The sequence below is a fragment of the Miniopterus natalensis genome, chromosome 15, assembly GCF_054644295.1.
Source record: "Miniopterus natalensis isolate mMinNat1 chromosome 15, mMinNat1.hap1, whole genome shotgun sequence".
Classification (NCBI taxonomy): Eukaryota; Metazoa; Chordata; class Mammalia; order Chiroptera; family Miniopteridae; genus Miniopterus; species Miniopterus natalensis.
In genome coordinates this window covers 30,019,381-30,037,494 of record NC_142095.1, presented here as the reverse complement: position 1 = coordinate 30,037,494, position 18,114 = coordinate 30,019,381, and the positions used below count along the sequence as shown (strand labels likewise).

General features: G+C 45.2%; 1 protein-coding gene across 1 annotated transcript in view; it reads right to left on the bottom strand.

Moving 5' to 3' along the window:
• FGD5 (FYVE, RhoGEF and PH domain containing 5) overlaps positions 1 to 17,643 on the bottom strand; it is a 100,686-nt gene extending 83,043 nt beyond the window's left edge. The window contains exon 1 of the mRNA XM_016209881.2: positions 14,979 to 17,643. Coding sequence (XP_016065367.2) covers positions 14,979 to 17,527 — 2,549 coding nt within the window. The 5' untranslated portion in view covers positions 17,528 to 17,643. The remainder of the gene's footprint in view (positions 1 to 14,978) is intronic.
• Between the last annotated feature and the right edge of the window lie 471 nt (positions 17,644 to 18,114).

Below are 18,114 nucleotides of genomic sequence, written 5' to 3'. Positions count from 1 at the left end.
TAGCATTAGGCAAGTCATGTCCCTGCTCTGAGCCTCAGTTTCCTCATTTGTAAAATGGAAAAGATAATTGTGCCTTTCTCACAGGGTCTTTGTGCACACTTTGTTCCCTGAGCTTGGAATGTTGTTCCTGACCTCCCTCTATCAAGTTAATTCCTCATCATATTTCAGGAACAAGCCCTAGTCTCATTTTCTCAGAGGTCTTCTCCAGCTACAAACCGGTCAAGGCACCTGTTAGAAGCTCTTAGAACTGCCTGTATGTCTTTGGAGCACTTTGCAGATTTGAATTTAAATAATTAATTGTGAAATCAGGCATTTAGATCTGCCTCCCCAGGCTGTCAACCTGCCTTGCTTCTCTTGTCCCAGCACCAGGGTAACACTGGGGTTTGGGAAGAATCTGTGGAAAGTCCTATCCTGGTGGGGTGTGCCCCTTTGAGATAACAGTTACCCCCAGAATACACCCATTTATTTAACAAACTTTTACTGAGCACCATCCTGGTACGAAGCTATATGCCAAGTGCTGGGGACAGAGAGATCAGTTGTAGGTGGTGATGCCCTGGAGGGGCTCACAGTGCAGTAAGGGAGAAGGTTACATAAACAACACAGCAGACAGATTCTACACAGAGGTACAAAGGAGAAAGTGATCCATCTTGGGTAGGGGAGGTCAGCAAGGGTGGCATCACCTGCTGGGAACTGAGGAACACAAAGAAAGCTTTCTGTTGCAGAATACTTTCCCAAGCACTTCATACAGTGTCTGAAATTCCCCTATCAGAATGTCATGTCCTTCCTTTGTCCTCACTGTTCTCTCCATCATTACTTCATGCATTTGAGAGGGAGGCAGCTTATCTAGTGGAAGGAGGAATCGAGGAACCAAGTCCGCTCTCTGCACCTCAGTTTCCTCTTCTGTAAAGTGAAGGAGTTCAGACAGGTTCAGTGGTATCTTGAACCTCCCTCCCCAACATTGGGATATAAGGGAGGGTCAAAGAAAGGCCAAAGTCGGAACAAATGTCTCTTCACTAAAAGTGTTGCTGGCCGGCCTTAGATGGAAAACTAGGGGCCTTGAGGAGGAAGGGGGGGGAGAGACTCCTCATCCCAGAGCCTGAGCAGCCTCCTAAACTCTAATCCCCACTAAGCCACTGACTCACTCTGTAGCTCTGAACCCAGCCTTGACCTCTGGCCTCAGACCAGCAAGGAAACTTGGGTTTGGACCAGGGACCTCCCTGGAAACCAGATGGAGCATCTACAAGGAGCTTCCCAAGAGGGAAGCGTGGGCCCAGAACAATCCCTAGCTGCATGACATCACCCTCCTTTCTTCTGTTATCACCCAGAGCAGCCCCAGGTGTGGCCCAGGACCTGACACACCCTGTCCTGGGTCAGTCCCAGGGACCCATCTTTGTTCACCTCAATTTCCATGGAACATGTGACATAGTAGCTTCACAGCAGACACTTCTGAGTTTTAAGTCTGGCTCTGCCACTTGCTGGCTATGTGATCTTGGACAATCCTCTTTGAGCTTCCAGTACCTTTTCTGTTCTTCATTATTAGTCCTATCCTGGTTTTACGCAAACCCTCAATCTTACAGGGACCTTCTCCTCCTACACTGCCTCAGATCCTTTCCTCATAGTAGGTAAAATCATTATAATAACCATGATTACATTCACAGAGAACCAACTACATGCCAGGCCCTGCACCAAGCACTTGGTATGGGTTACACTTAACCATTAGATACCTGTTGCTGTCGATATTCCCACTTTATAGTCGAGGAAACCGAGAAATCCTCCAGGAAAATGGCTTACCCAAGGCCCCACCCAGAAAATAACTCTGCCTGGCTACCCCCAATATTCCTTCAGGTCTTCACTTCACTTTTAATCCATTTCTTACAGTGATTGTTGGGAGAACCAATGGAGCTAACAGGCATGGAAAAGCTTTATAAACTGTATAGTGCACATATGTGTAGCTGCCACATCAAGGTTTCATGACTTTCTGAACTTTCTGGGTTCTCTAGTCCAGCTTTCTGTCCCACAAAAAGAATCTCCAGGATAGCCTCTGGCAGGGGTTCACCCAACCCCTTTGCGCACATCCACACTGAGGGTAACTCGCTGCCTCCTAAGGTGGGTGCAACTCCTACCAGGAGTAAGCACTGCTCAGTGGGGTAGAGACCTGCTTTCTTGTGCTTGCTCTGCATCCCATTTGCTTTCTCTGCCACATGATGTCCTAGAGCCTGTTTTCTCACCTGTAAATGGGCTTGATCATCAATGACATAACGCATAAATGCAGTGGGATGTACACATATAAAATATTTGCAGATAATGGAACCTGCTGAATGTTGCTTCCTTTCCCATTCAACAGAACAAAAGGTCTGTTTCTGAAAGATGAGCAGAAACTACCATCCTACGGTGCCTGGCGCAGGGTGCTGTAAACCACTGATTAAATTATTGGTGGAAAAGTCTTATAAATATGTATACTTGACAGACAGCACTTACTAAAAGAAACATGCCCTGATTACATGAGATGAGGTGAGGTTTTCAGACTTCATTCCTCAGAAACTCTGGGCTCCTGTGGGTAAGGATTCACAAATGTCTTCTTGGAATTTCATGGATACAGACACCGCTACAGTATTAACAAGAATAATTAAAGTGTATTGGGCATTTAAAATGCACCCAGCTATGGCTATATCCTTTGCAACTGTTTACTCATTGTCCAAGGACGAACAGCCAGTAACTGGCAGAGCTGGGATTTGAACTCAGCCTTCACCTCGAGAAAACATGCTCTCAAGCCCCATAATACCACTTGGCACAATCATCTCCCTTCATTAGGCTAGAAGAGCAGCACTGCAATCCATAACTCCCAATTTCCAAGATTTCTACTTATTATGGCAATCTCAGTTGACTTCCTATGAGGTATTAAAAATCCGAATTTATGAAAGAAAACAATGATAACTTGCCTTCTATGTTGGGGTTCCTAGTAATATTTCATTTGAAAAAGGATCCTGCTGCAACAGTAAGTGTGAAAACCACAGAGACTGCGTGTGAGGGAGCCCCCCAGGAGCACCAAATAACCCATCTTCCAATTGCTTCTATGTGGCCAGGCCCTTGACTCCGGAAGAGGGACTCTGCCCTCTCCTGAGGCAGGCCGGAGTCCAGGGCTATACCACCCCTCCAAGTGCTGCTTTTTCAGCAGGTGAGCCTCAGAGGATTTGGCTATAGTGGACACTAGGTATGAAAAACATACAGGAGGCACCTTCTGTAACTGGTCTCAGAGCTGACGTTGAGTCTTCCTAGAGTCTTCTGGGGTCTCGCTAGCCATGAGGCCTGGATGTTTCAGGGGCTGCTGAGGCAGTACCTGTAGCAGCCCACTGCTTCCTTGGGACTTTATCTGTCCAGCCAAAAATGACACCAAGAGCTCAAATTTCCTGACCTGTGCAAGTCACAAGTCTCATGATAGATTCTAGTATCTTTTCCACTGACCATGTGGAAAGCTTAATTACTGTTTTTAATTACTGACCATGATGGAGAGCTTACTACCTCACTACCTCAGGGACATCACTCGGTATAAGAAAGTCTCATTATAACAGAATACAGCAGAACTTAAGATCTCTGAGCAGATTCTGTAAGGCAGGTTTTTTTTCCCTGTGTGTCTTGTTTTCTTAATTACAATCATGCAAGCAAGTCTACAATTTCAAGTTCTTGGGTCATGCCTTGACCTGGACGAATTTTCCTTGGGCCCTATCCAGGGCTCCAGACCAATCCTATGAATGAAGAGAATGGCTCTGTTTACATAGAGACCAACCACATCATCCTGAAAAACAATCTCAACCCTGAGACATTTGTCTTGCAGGAAAACAGCCAAGACACATGTGTCTCCAAGACAGGGAACCACCGCAATGCTCAGCTGCAAGTTCAGAATTCCCTGACACATGGTTCAGCGGCTGCTTTCATCTCTTGGAGGCTGAACAGTCTTGGGGCATTTTCAAAGAGTCAGATGAAACACATTAATTCATCACTCAGAAATTATTATGAGCTTTTCGTCCTGCTGACCTAGAGTATCATAAGCACAGATGATAAATTCCCCAAGGTCCCTTCCTGAGCCTAGCCAGGCGATATAAGGAGGACTTAACCTTCTGCATAATATCATCCCATTGATTGTTACTGCAATTATGTGTGCTGTTTTCTCTACATGTAGTTTTTACATCATCCCCTGGCCATGCAGGCCTATGCAAGTGGACAGTCATAGCTGTCCACTCTGAACGCCTATAATAAGGAAATTTCAGTGCTGAAGATTCATACCCCACTGTGTGTTCTCACCTTTAACATTTGGAGGGTCAGTTCCAAGTGGGAAGTTCTCAAAGGGGGTGAACCAGAAAGAAGGAAGAACCCATTCCTAGAGATACCTTCCTTCTGGTCCTAGCTCCATCACTTACTTACAAGTCATGTCCACCGCTCTGAGCCTCAGTTTCCTCTTCTATTAAAATAGTAAGATTGAATAGCTACTTCTAAAGGGACATTAAGCAGATTAAATGAAATGATGTGCATAAAGCAAGGAAAGACCTTGCAGCAGAGCTGAGAGCAAGGGTGCTGGAAGCTGCCTGGGTTAAAATTCTGGATCTGCTGACCAGCCGTGTAACCTTGGATGCTTTACTTGACTTCTTTGTTTCTTTGTACCTTAGTTTCCTCATCTGCTAGGTGTAGATTTAAAAAAAAGTATCTATGTGGCAGGGTTGTTTTCAGATTAACTGAGGGTATGTATGTGTGTGTGTACACACACACACACACACACACACACACACACACCTGACAAAACCCTTGTTCATGCACTATCTCTACACACACACACACACACACACACACACACACACACACCTGACAAAACCCTTGTTCATGCACTATCTCTGATTCCTCATGATAGCTCAGCAATAAAGGGACCATCATACCACTTGAACAGGTGAGGAAACTGAGGTTCAGATCAGATGAAAAGGTAAGGGCAGAGCTGGACTCAAGCTCATTGTCTCTTCCTGCTGTGCCATGCTGCTTCTCTGGTTCTGTCATCTGTGCTGCCTAAATGCTATCAACCACCTCTATACTGGGGATTTCAGATTAGTCAGAGACTAGGTTAACTCTGCTCCAAATGACTATGCAGTAGCTGTGCTGGGAGGCATCACACTATAGAGGCTGAAGAAGCCAGGTCCTATTGTCATGCCTCCATCCATTTGTGTTTAGACACTTACCATGGTGGCTTCTTTTCCTCCATTCCACCCCACACAGCTGACAATAACTGTGCTAGAGAACTAGCTGATTATGTCACTCCCTTGCTCTAAAACCTTCAATAGCTCCCTATGCTTCACAGATCAAATCAGTTCCCATAGGCAGTACAAGTCCAAATGCAGCACATTCCTTTTCAAGAAACTCTCCAACCTTATCACCTCCCACCCTTTCTCTAATGTGGCTGGGCTAGTCTTTTCTCAGTTCCCTGGACCACCACCATCTTCTATAAAGAGCATTCAGATGGGGAACTCAGAACCACTAATTCCAAGACATTTCAGAGCAGTCATACCTGAGATCGAGACAGCCAGGGGGCAGAGCAGGGACCTCTTTACATTCCCAGAACCATTCTGCATAGCAAATACTCTTTCTACATTTTCAGATTATTTGCTGATCTGACCCTAAATGCACAAGTTCTGTGAAATGTTCTGAAGAGTTCAGATAATTCAAACATTTTTGGCTCCTAACACTTCCCTCCAATGGTGTCTCATGAAAGTAAAATCCAAATATTTAACATAAGCCCTTGCGAACCCCATCTCCCATCACTCTCCCACTGTGTTCTGTACTCCATCCATATTGGCCTCCAAGCCTCTTCACAAACCCCACAAGCGCCTTCAGTCTCAGGGCCTGTTTCCACTGCCTGGAATGCCCTCCCCTCGATGATGTCTGATCATCATTCAGGTTTTACTCAAATGTCACCTCCTCAGAGAAGCCTTCCCTGATCACCCCATTTAAAGTGTCCCTTCTACTACACTGCTTTTTTCCTTTTTCATAAAAGCATCATCTCATTTCCAAAGAATGATCTCATTATTTATAATTTTCTCACTTATGTATTAGTTTATTTATGGTCTAACTCCCCAGAACACCAGCTCTGCCAGAGCAGGGACTTTGTCAGCTTGCTACAAAGCTCACAGAGCAGTGCCTAGCACCTAGTAAGCACATGATAAAGATTTACTGAAGGAATGCATGAAATACAGAGATGACTTTTCCCTTTGGCTGCATCCTGTGCATGATTTGCTCGTCCCCAATCAATAAGCAGGGAACAGGGAGGCCCAAATACATCCAGCACCATCCAAACTGGGCTGGAACAAAGACCTCACGCCTTCTCTGGGGCTCAGCTGGTCCAGGAGACCTGCTGCTGACATTTCACCAAAGAACTCATGCAACAAGACTGTCTTCTATTAGTGAGAATTATTTTCACACCTCCCACAGGGGGAAATCCTGGTTTTATGAAGGCAAAACCACATTGTGATTAACACTTAATCAGGATTCCATCTATATTATAGCTCTGCAAGGAAAAAAAATAGTTGGGGGCCTTAATATCACTCTAGTAAATGTTACAATAAGTGTGTTCCTGACACGATTTTCTTATTAGGGTCCTTTCCTGTAAGTTTTATTGCATTTAATTAAAAATTATTGCTAAAAGAAACAGCTGCAGATGGTCTTATTTTAAGTCAGAAAATTAAAAACTGAATATTCTCATCAGTCAATTTCAACAAGAAGCCCAGCCGCATGCATTAGGAATATGATGGTTTTGAGATTATAATAATTTTTATGGCATTTCCAGGTCCTTTCAATGAAACTTAATGAAAGCTCTGCATGAGTTCATTTGTCAAAAACACAGTCATAATAGGAAGGCTCCCTGGCTTATAGGCAGATACAAAGATACCAATGAAAACTACGGCTGGGGTGTGCCGAAAATCCAGCCACGTGGCTCTCAGCACCGATGAAATTAGACAGCAGGAGGCTTAGATGCAACTCTGCCATACCTCCCCCACCCTGCCGAAAGAATTTTAGAGCTGAGGCTGTAAATCACCTTTGTTTTACAATGATGCATACATTTGTTGCTGCAGTACAAAACATTTTTGTTTTGTAAAAAATAAAAGTCAGGTTTCACTCTCTCGGGGAATCACTTCAGCAAAATATTTACTGCATTCTGAAGATGCTGGGGGGGGGGGGCGTGCTGGGGTCTGGGGAGGAGGGAAGGAGACACCCTTTGCTAGATTTTGTGCTGGATTTCAGAATTTTAATGGCAGTTACCACCCTTGGTCTGGATTGCCCAAACAATTACTTCCCCTAACTTTATGCCTTGACTTGTATCCTTTAAGTTATTTTTTAAGGACTGGATTCTTATTTCTTGCTGTCTTTTATTGAAAACCAACTCAAATATTTTATTTATTTGGGATCAGACAGACTGTAACAGATAAATAAAAGAATGAGAAAAGTAGGGGAAGACATAAACTAGCTCTGGAGTTGACACTGGAGAATGGGGTTGCTGTGGACGTTCTGGAGACAGAACTCTGCTCCTCCCCTTTCCACTGCTGCAGCCCTGCTGGTTTTCATATTCTCTGGAGGGAACCACTGCAACAGCTTCTTGACTAATCTCCCTGCTTCCCATCTCTCCATTTCCTCCACTCTCCACTCTGCCAACAAGGTATCCATGCCAATGCATCATCCCCATTGTGGCAACTCCCTGCTGAAAACCTGCATGGACTTCCAACTGCCCAGAGATATATACTAACTCTCCAACCTGATATATGAGTCCCTTTTCGGCTGGGTCCTAACCTGCCTTCCCAACTTTGTCTCACAGACATGCACACTGAACTCCATCTGAACACCTCAAGGTTCTTTCTTATCTCTAAACTCATGCACAGGCTTGTGCTCTTCCTGGACTGTCTGTCTCCATCATGAACTCCTGTTCCTCTGGCAATACCCACCTCAAGTGTCTCCATGACAGACTCCTCCAGAACTGTTTAGAAGGACGTCTGACAAAGCCTTTATCACACCAGGTCCTAATCTTATCAGCCTCTCTTCCTAGCCAGACTGAAAGGCCTTGAGGGCAGGGACCTTCATCCCTCTAGTACCTGGAACAGTAGCTGACAGTTAGTAGATGCTCAACAAATGTTAGGAGAGGAGTGAATTAGCTGAGCTGATGCAACATTCTACAGTAAGAACCAGAAATTAGAAAAAGATGGTGTTTCAGTTTAGTCTTTGAGCCTTTTGACCCAATCTCTTCCATATATCCTCCATGTCTGCAGACTATGTGAACGGATTTTCAGACTAAAGGTATCAAGTTACCTTCTGAAGCCAGATGAAATCATTTGCGTTGCAGCTTTACCTGCTAAAAACCACAGTCCTAAGTTTCTCTGTAAGTTCTCACACTTTTCTCCTCTCCTACCTCCAGATGTCGAAATCCTACTTTTCCTTCAGTGTCCATTCAAATGCCACCCTCTCCACAAAGCTATCCTGCCCTCCTCTGGACTTTTGGCCCTAAGCATTTTCTACTCACATTTCAGGGAGCCCCCTTCCTCCACCCAGTGATGGTGCCTGGTCCACCTGTCCATCTCCTTCCATACTTTACTTGGCACAGTTCCTTGCCCAGAATTACTCATTTATCAAATGGTAATCATCAATTAGCCGAAATATTCAAATACTTGGATTTCCCACTTCTTATCTGCACATGCATGCTGTATAACGTGGCCTGTCCACAAACTCTTGGGCATGTAACTGGAGCTGCATTCCAACACAGAACAGCTCTGTAAGAACCCCAGGCTGAGAGAAGGGAGTCCTGAAACACTGGGACTGGGACCTTCCATAGCTCTCTCTGGAAGGCACAAGCACTGGTGAGCTGCTGCTCCCAGGTGGGTGAATCATCTGAAGTTCTCCTAATGAGCAGTAGATCCCAAACAGATGGCCTGTTCCAGACCCAGAGGTCCTGGTTGCTCCACAGGCATAGCTGGCCACAGGAGGGCAAGGGCCCTGAGGGAGGGAAAGATATCTGAGTACCTCATTAGCAAGTTCCAGGAAAGCTTGTCAGTCTTCTTGATGCATTGCCAACAAAGCAACAAACCCACCAGCCATCAGAAAAGAAAGGAAAGTGTCCTTCTGTTTTTCCTTGAGCCTTTTGGACCAATAAGCAAAGCCAACATTTTGGTGGTGGCTGTACTAGCCTGTCTCCTGCAAGGGAAACACCCGACAGCTGTTGGATGAAGACCACCAGCTAACATTTTGCAACCACAGAAAATGGATAGTGGAAAGGGCACTGGATTGAGGGTCAGAAAGAGTTGGGTTTGAATCTTTGTTTAACTACTTACTACTTACATGACAGAGGATAATTAGTTTATATCACTTCATTGGGCCTCAGTTTTCTCATCTGGAAAAGGGGGCTGGAAATTCCTAATGTGCCTAACTAATCGTGAGTTACAAGTGAAATAATAGCTATAGTCAGTCATAGAGACAGAAACTCCCGCTATTACGATTACGGAATCATAAAACCCCTGGTCTGCAGCCCTGATGCCATCTCAGGCAGGTGTTAGAGGTAATTCTGAAACCACACCCAAAGCTGAATCTCAAAAGTTCATGGTCCTGATTTTACTGATGTGATGTCCTGAACACTGTATCAAACACGTGCAAAAAAACAGGCTTGAGAAAAAGAGAGAAAGAAAGAGAGAGACACCCCCATGGTGACAGGAACTAGATTCTCTATCCATACCCTTGGACTCAAATTCAAATCCTAGGTCCACCACTATGTGACCTTGATCATGTCACTTATTAAGAACTAATACTTACTGATCATTTCACTATGTGCTGTATTATTAACTCATGTTGTCCTAATGATGTTATGAGGAAGGTACTATTATCATACCATTTTATAGATAAAGAAACTGAGGCAGAGAGAGGTAAATAACTTGTCTCAGGTCACACACATAGTAAGTTGTGGAGTGTAGACTGAAACCCAGGCAGCATGGCTCACAAGTCTACATGCTTTAACCACCATGCTCTTACAGGTTCTCCCGGGTTACAGCATTCTCATCTGTAAACATAAAAAGCTGCCATACATACATCAAAAACAATATGCAGCCCTAGCCGGTTTGGTTCAGTGGTGAGAGCGTCAGCCCACAACTGAAGGGTTCCTGGTTCAATTCCGGTCAAGGGCACGTACCTCATTTGCAGGCTCGATCCCCCACCTTGGTTGGGGCGAGTGCGGGAGGCAACCAATTGATGTGTCTCTCTCACATCGATATTTCTATCTCTCCCCCTTCCATTCTCTCTGAAAAGCAATGGAAAAAGTATCCTCAGGTGAAGATTAAAAAAAAAATTAAAAAAACAACACTATGCATTAATGAATGGTGAGAGTGCTGGACGGGAAGAGATGAGAGAAAGAGTGGCAATATTATTAATGTTATATCCTAGGGGGTGAGCATATGAACATTCACAATGAAAATGACTTTTCTGGCCCTGGCCAGTTTGGCTCAGTGATTAGAACTTTGGTCTGGGGACTGAAGGGTCATGGGTTCAATTCCCGGACAAGAGCACGTACCTGGCTCTGGTTGGAACATGTGTGGGAGGCAACCAATCGATGTTTTTCTCTCTCTCCTTCTCCACCCTTCCCTCCCTTCTATTCTCCCTGAAAAGCAATGGAAAAAATATCCTAGGGTGAGAATTAAAAAAAAAAAAGACTATTCTGTAAGTGTGAATGTTTTCATTATGAAATATTGGAGAAAAGTGGCATCAGAGATCTGTGCTGATGTATAATGCTATGATTAAGGTCGACTTAACATCATGCAAACAAACACACACAATTATGAGGCTTTAAGTGAGATGCTTAGGTCAAGCCAGTTTTTGTAGTGTTTTGCATCAATGGCTATTTTATAAGTACATACAAAGCACCCAGCACTGTGTTGCCAAAGATAGGTACTTAATGAATTATAGTTCTTTCCAGGACCCTTGTGAAACTAAAAATCACCTACTTCCATACAATCATAAACCCCTGGCCATCAGCAAACATTTATTAAGCTCCTAGTGCATAACTAACATACTGAGGTGCCATGGATATTCAGAAGTCAAGCCTAGATTCCTCCAACCAAGAGTACAGACTGAAGGTATAAAACATCCTATTTGAAAAGTAAGAGTATTAAAAAGTAAGAGTATTGAACTATATCTCTAGTCCGTTTCCCCCCCCAAAAGGGGCAATTCAGGGAAAAAGAATGTTTGTGGATACAATTTAAAGGCTGACAAAACCTTTTTTGTATACCATGGGGAACATGTACATAGATAATGTGTGTATGTAAAATTTTATTTTATAAGATAGAAGATTGTTAATAGGAATATTATTATAGCTCTTAAAATGTTATTACCTGTATGTACAAATCTCAGAGGAAGTAACTGCATAGAAGAAACTTTATCATCATCCATTAGCCCCTGAGCTAATGCTCTGATTTAGGGGTCCCTAAGGGCTCTCTGAATTCTATTATATACTCTACCCTTTCTTGAAAGGAGGTACTTTTAGTGGGAAAAGGACTTAAATTTAAATAACATTGAATCACACCATTTTTCAGTCCTTATGAATCCTTTGGATTATGTCAAGTAGAAAGTCTCTGTGTGGTGCCAGGATGTCTTTAACACCTCTCCTTGTTTAACAAAGGGACCCAGCCTCCAGCACGCAGCCTTGGCAAGTAATAACCTTAAGCTAGGTTTTACCTGTTATTTTATTTTCCTTTGTATCTTATTTGTACAACTGCCTTCTATTTATGGCAACTGATACTGTTTTTCCACTTCCTAACAGTGACATAAAATTTCCTTTCTAAATATTTTTTGTAAAGTAAAAAAGATAGACTGTTTGAAAGACAAATAATAAGTAAGTGGGAATATAGGCAGTATAACAGAAATATAAAGGTAGTACAGGAAAGGTGAAAGGCTGAGAAATACAAATGTGCTCCAATCTTATCATTTTATAGATGAGCAAACTGTGGCCTACCTTTTCCAAGATTGCACAGCAAGTCAGTGACTGAGTGGGCTTTGAACTCATGTCTCCTTGTGCACTGTCCTATGCTCTTTCAGGACTGTTGATATTTATTTGGCTTCTGCCTCTGATTCTCTCACATCAAGCAATGTGTGGGCAGGACAAGTAGCAGGAGGAAGGAACTGCCTCCCCACCCTCTTGTCCCGTCCAACCGGAAGCACCCCTGGGCCCCTATCTCAGATCAGCAGCACCCTCCACTCGATTCTCAAAGCTCTCATTCAGGTGAAGCAGCAGTGGGGTCTCCACCCCCTTGGCAGTCCCTTGTGCCTCTCAACTTGATGTGTCTGAAACCTCCTTTGCCCAGACCTGTTCCAGCCCAAAGCGGGGATTTTTCTCCCCCTCTGCTTCCATCTGTTTCATGCAGGAAAACGGAAGAAAGCTTTGCTCACTGATTGATGTCCAAGAGGATGTGGTTTCTGCATGGAAGATTTATCCCAGTCATTCTGGACTTCAGTGAAATAGTATCAGAGTGGGAGACAGTGCTTTGGAAATTCAGAGTTTGACAGGATACTCAAAGAAGGCCCCAAGCTGTAGCATCAAATGTGAGATATGGTACTAGTTGGTTTGGCTCAGTGGTTAGAGTGCTGGCCCACAAACAGGAGGGTCTCCAGTTCAATTCTGGTCAAGGGAACATACCTCCGTTGCAGGCTCTTCAATTCTGGTCAAGGGAACGTAACTTCATTGCAGGCTCAATTCCTGGCCCTGGTCGGGACGCATGCAGGAGGCAACTAATCAATGTGTCTCTCTCACATAGATGTTTCTCTCTCTGTCTCTCCCCCTCCCTTCCACTATCTCTCTAAAATAAATCAATGGGGAAAATATCCTCAGGTGAGGATTAACAACAACAAAAAGTACTGGGATATGCAGGGAAAGCACCTAGCACACAGTAAGCAGTCAAGATACGGTAGCATTAGCATTTTCTTGGTTATTTTATTCCCTTATTGTCGTGTTGGTTTGGGTGAAGGAATCTTTTTTTGGTTTGTTTTCTGGACAAATTACAGATCAAAATAACATGGCCTTTGCATATGGCCAAATAGCCAGTGCAGTGCACTACCCCAGAGGGCACCATATATAGATTAAAAGGTGAATGTGACCAGAGTTGTACAGTGTGCTGCATGCACAACCCGACTAGGCATCCTGCAGCGTAATTTATAGCAAATTCTGGAAGGAATCAGGAAATCTGAGTCCTAGCACTGATTTCTCCACTAAATTGCTGAGAGACTCCTGGGACTCCTGGTAAGTTCCTTTTCTTCTCTGTGCCTCAGTTTCCTCCTCTGCAACAGGACCAAACGTTATCTGAAGGCCCCCTCCAGGTATAAAGTGCTATGATTCTACAGAAGCAGATTTCAATTTCTGAAGGGCTGTCATACAAAAGAGGAAATGGGCTCACCTGTCTGGCTCAAGAGGGAAGAGCCAGCATGAGTGAATTAGGGACATTAGAAGGAGATAGTTTTTGCCCCAGTCAGAAAGAAAACCTTACAGTACCTAGCAACAGAGAAGGCAGCTCTGGGAGGTGTTGAGTTCCCTGTAGCTTGAGGGATTCAAGTAGAGACTGAGTTAAGAGGGAAACCTATTAGAGGTGGGAGGTTTGACCATATGCCCTTTGAGATGCTTTCCAACATGGAGATTTTACAATTTCAAAGCTTGGTTCTATTTTCATTAGTGCTAGGAGGCACTCAGCTAAGGTTGGGTCTCATCAAAACCTGCTGATAAACCATTAATGCCATGACCTTGTCACCTCTGGCCCTCTAGCCCTCCAGCCCTCTAAGAGTTCCCACACATCCACATCCTCCAAACTAAACTTGATCCCTCCAGCAGTGCTGGTAAACAAACCTTTTCATCCTAGAAAGAACTAATTAATAATAGCCTTGCCCAGGCTTGGGGTAGGGAGAAGATAAAGCCAGGGTGGGAAACCATGTAAAAAACTCAAGAGAATAAACCATACAAACACTTCTAGCATCTATACTCCAGTGACTGCTAATGCTAATTGCAAGTCGTTCTTATCTATTCATTATTGCAGGTCCCCTAGGAAGTCCTAGTAGCAACAGCTGTGTGGGACGGGGCTAAGTTAGTGCACACAGGGGAAAGAACCAGGATTTCCTTTAAAATTGCAATCATTTTGGCTTTTCATTAATTCAGATCAGGTACCCCCAAAAGAGTGTAAATGGTTGAGATTGAATTGTATTGCCTTTAAGTTGTATCCATAATGTATAAGGAAAAGCAAGATTTGGCAGTTATCCACTTGGGATGATCAATAAAGGCATTCAGTCAGTCTTGGGAAGGTGGGGTCAGAAAACCCCCCGTTTCAGTGTCTCACTCTCACTTCCAAGGTGAATGAGTTAAAAAAAAAAAAAAAGAAAAGAAAAATCAGCTCAGGTGTACCTCTTAAAGACTTCTATTCAGAAATTAAGCTCAGGGCACCCTTGGCTTTCTAAACAATTTAAATAATCTTTTCTAGTTCCCTTCAATAGAGTGTATATTTACACAATAAAAAGGTATCAATCTCAATTTAGGGTATTTTCCTGATGGTGAAAGATATTTAGTTTGGCAAGATTCCAGAACCTTCTCTTTGGTGACTTTCCCAGAGAGGAGTAGCAAAGACATCGGCCTAGATGAGAAATGTTCCACAAATAAAGCAAATACACACATACTCACATTTTTACTAAACTTAGCATTTTAGATATTTTTACATAGATTATCTATTCTGATCTTCTCAAATACTCTACCATGAGGTAGCATGAATCCCATTTCACAGATGATGTAACTGAGGCTCAGAGAGGTAAAACCATTCACCCCAAGTCACGCAGGTAGAAAGAAATAGAGCCTGAGGCTAAAAAGCAAGTACCTTCTGTCCCCTACGTCTAAGCTTGCCTCTCAGACAGTTACACTTGCTAAACAACAAAGAAAACTGATTTCACGGTACCTTTCTGCTTCCTGGTCTGCACTCTGCTGCTTGCTCTCAAAGGTGTTGAAGCTGCTCATGTCCACATAGCCGTCATTTTCATTTGCTGTAGACAGGGCTCTGCTCTGATCCTCAAACAGCTTCGTAAAGGTCCCAGCCCTTGCAGGCCTCCGGGGTGGAATCTGGATATTCTCATAGTCTGAGTTCATGGCTGGAATGTTCTCATAGTCCGAAGTGTCGGCATTAGGGAATGAGATGGACCGGGGCTTGGTCAGGGGCAAGGGCAGAAAGGGGGGCCGGGAGCGGTCTTCAAAGGACTCCACTCGGGACACCGTCCTGCTGAAGGGGACGCCTTTCCTCTTGCCATCCCTGTAGAAAATGAGGGAGGAGGGCGAGTCGGAAGCCCGTAGCTTGCCAGTCCGGACCTTAAGCTGAGGGGAGTTACTGAGGCTCCTGCGGTCAATTTCCAGAAGCCGGGAAGGCCCGTGGTAGCTGGATTCTGAAGAGGACCTGGAAGAAGACACATTGACATCCACATGCACTTTGTTCTCGGTCTTCTTCTTAAACGTCAGTGCCAGAAATCGCTTAAAGGACGATTTCTTCTTCTTGCTGTGCTTGTCTGGGGGCTCGCTCTCGATCAGGAGTGAGGGAGAGCTCTTTGTGATGGGCTTCTTGGTGATGCAGGCCAGGTCGAAAGGTGGTGGGATGTCGACCACAGAAGATGGTGTTGAAGTGCCACTGGACGGAAGGTGGTTCCTCTGGGAGAAACTCCCAGAGGAGCCAATAACGCAGGGCAGAGAGAGGTTGTCATCCTTCCTTTTGATTCGATGGTCCTCTAAGCCAGATGTCTCCGGCTCCCGGTACACAGAGACCGGGATCTCTCGGCCTTCTACAGAGAATGAACGAGGGTATAGAGTGAAGGCTCTGGGCTTTGCTGGTAAGGCCCTGCTGGCTTCCAGTGGCTTCCCCTCCAATGACAGAACCATTTTCCTTGCCTCCTCAGTGGCACCTCCAATACTAATGGCTGACGATGAGATAGCTTCTGGTCCAGTCTCTTCTGGGACAGTTTCTGGGACATAGCCAGCCACCTTCCCAGAGTGGGGTCTGGCCCTTGAGACGATGTTCTTCCTGTCAATGGGTACCAGGCCGCCCTCAGCATCAGAGTTCACTTCTTCTTTCGAGTCATAACCACTTAGGACGTCTGATGCAGCCTGTGTCTCAGGCTTTTCTCCTCCAGGGTCAGTCCCGCACACCAAGTCGACTCCCATCTCGTAGGGGTTGGTGAGCGCGTCGTCTGTGGCATCCTCAGCCTCTGGCAAGACCACCATGTCAGGGACAGAGAGGCCCTCCCCCGTGTCATCCTGCAGGGAGCCACACTGGCCACACAAATTTTCAGCCACGGCATCCTGGCCTGCACACTCCCCCGACTTTGCTTCCTGTTCTGTCTCTAAGCCTTTCGCTGACTCGGAAAAAGAAGAGTAGCTTTCACTACAGAAAGAGGTGCTCTCTGTAGCAAAAAACTCATAGGGACTTCCTGAGAGTGAAGTCACGAAGTCATCCATACACTCATTTTCGAAAGGAATGATCTGGCAGCTCTCCTCAGCAGGTTCATCCTGCATGGAGTCCTCGCCTTCTGGAGCATCCTCTCTGGCCTCTTGGGTGACTGCTGCCATCCCTTCTTGGTCAGTCTTCTCACTTTGGTCAGGTGGCTCGTCCTGGTCATCCTGATTGCCACTGCCTATGGCATCTTCACACTCCATCTCAGAGATTTCAGGGCTGTCTGTGACTATCTCCATCTCCTGGATGGCTGTTGCCAATCCCTCATTCTCCAGGGGTTCCTCAGTGGCATCTTCAGCGGGCCTGTCAGAATCTGCATACTCGTCTGGCGCCCCTGGTTCTGCGTTGGCACAGCCTTCCTCACCATCCCCCTCTTCTTCCCTGGGTGTCCTAGGAGGCCCAGACTCTTTGCCAGGTGCTTCTGGGCCTTCTAAATCGACTTGAGTTAGAATGATATCGCTCGGAAAGACTGCCTCTGCATCCCAAGGGCCCCTGTCCTCCAGGTTGTACATGTTGTGTTCTTCCACCAGCTTCTCTTCCTCCTCACTTGTGAGCTTCTGCTCCTCTGTCCCCGGGTCTTGGGCACAGTCATCAGCCCCCACATTCTCAGGAACGGGGGCTACACCTTCATCAGCCTCTCCACTCAGTGCCACTTCGGCTGGGACTGCCACTTCCTCAGCAGCCCCTGTCCCCTCTTCCTCACCTTCCTCCTGGGGTTCCTCTTCCTCGGTGGGATCCGAAGGCACCATGACTGCATTCTCCACAGAGTCCCGATCCCTGGGTTCATCCTCTGTTGGTGGAGCCCTGGGGACCACGATGTAATCCTCATCGGCCTCAGCCTCGGAGCACTCCAGGTTGGACTGCTGTTCTTCATAAAGCCCCCTATCTACGCAGAGCAGCTTCCCGTTGCTGCATTTGTTCAAGCTGTTGATCATGTACACACTGGCTCTCCACTCATTAGGGGTATCCAACCTGGGCTTAGGGGCAATGGGGGGTTTCGGCCCCCTCGACATGGAGTTGGGACTGTGAAGACTGTCAGGCCTGGGTGACGAAGGGAATTTGGCTGCCGTCACTGGTGTGAGGGGACTGGCAGTCTTTGGCTTGGGAGCAACTGGTGGTTTTGGTGAATCTAAAGGATGAAAATAGAGACAAGAAGGAGACAAAAAGTACAGTTACCTTTATTTCCATTCCCATTTATCATTTTTGAGAGAACACTGAAGATGGTTTCCCAACAACCCATGTGAACCCAATCTACTATGTTTTGTCTTAGGTTTATGCCTCCACTATCATCTTTAAAATCCCTTGACCCTACACTAAAGATTCATTCTGTAAACAAAGTAACTAAGACCTTTCTTCTATACACAGTCCAGCTAACAAAACCCCAATGACATGCTGGATTCCTCAAATAAAGGTGTACAGATCACTGCACTCATTCATTCAACAACTATTTACTAAACACTTTCTATGTGCCAGGTACCCAGGAGACAATGTTGAACTTGACAGTCACCATCCTTGCTGCCCTCATAGAGCTTACATTCATTCTACAGTTAATTCATTGTATACCTGCATCTATTTGCATAGCACTGTAGACAGTAAGGTC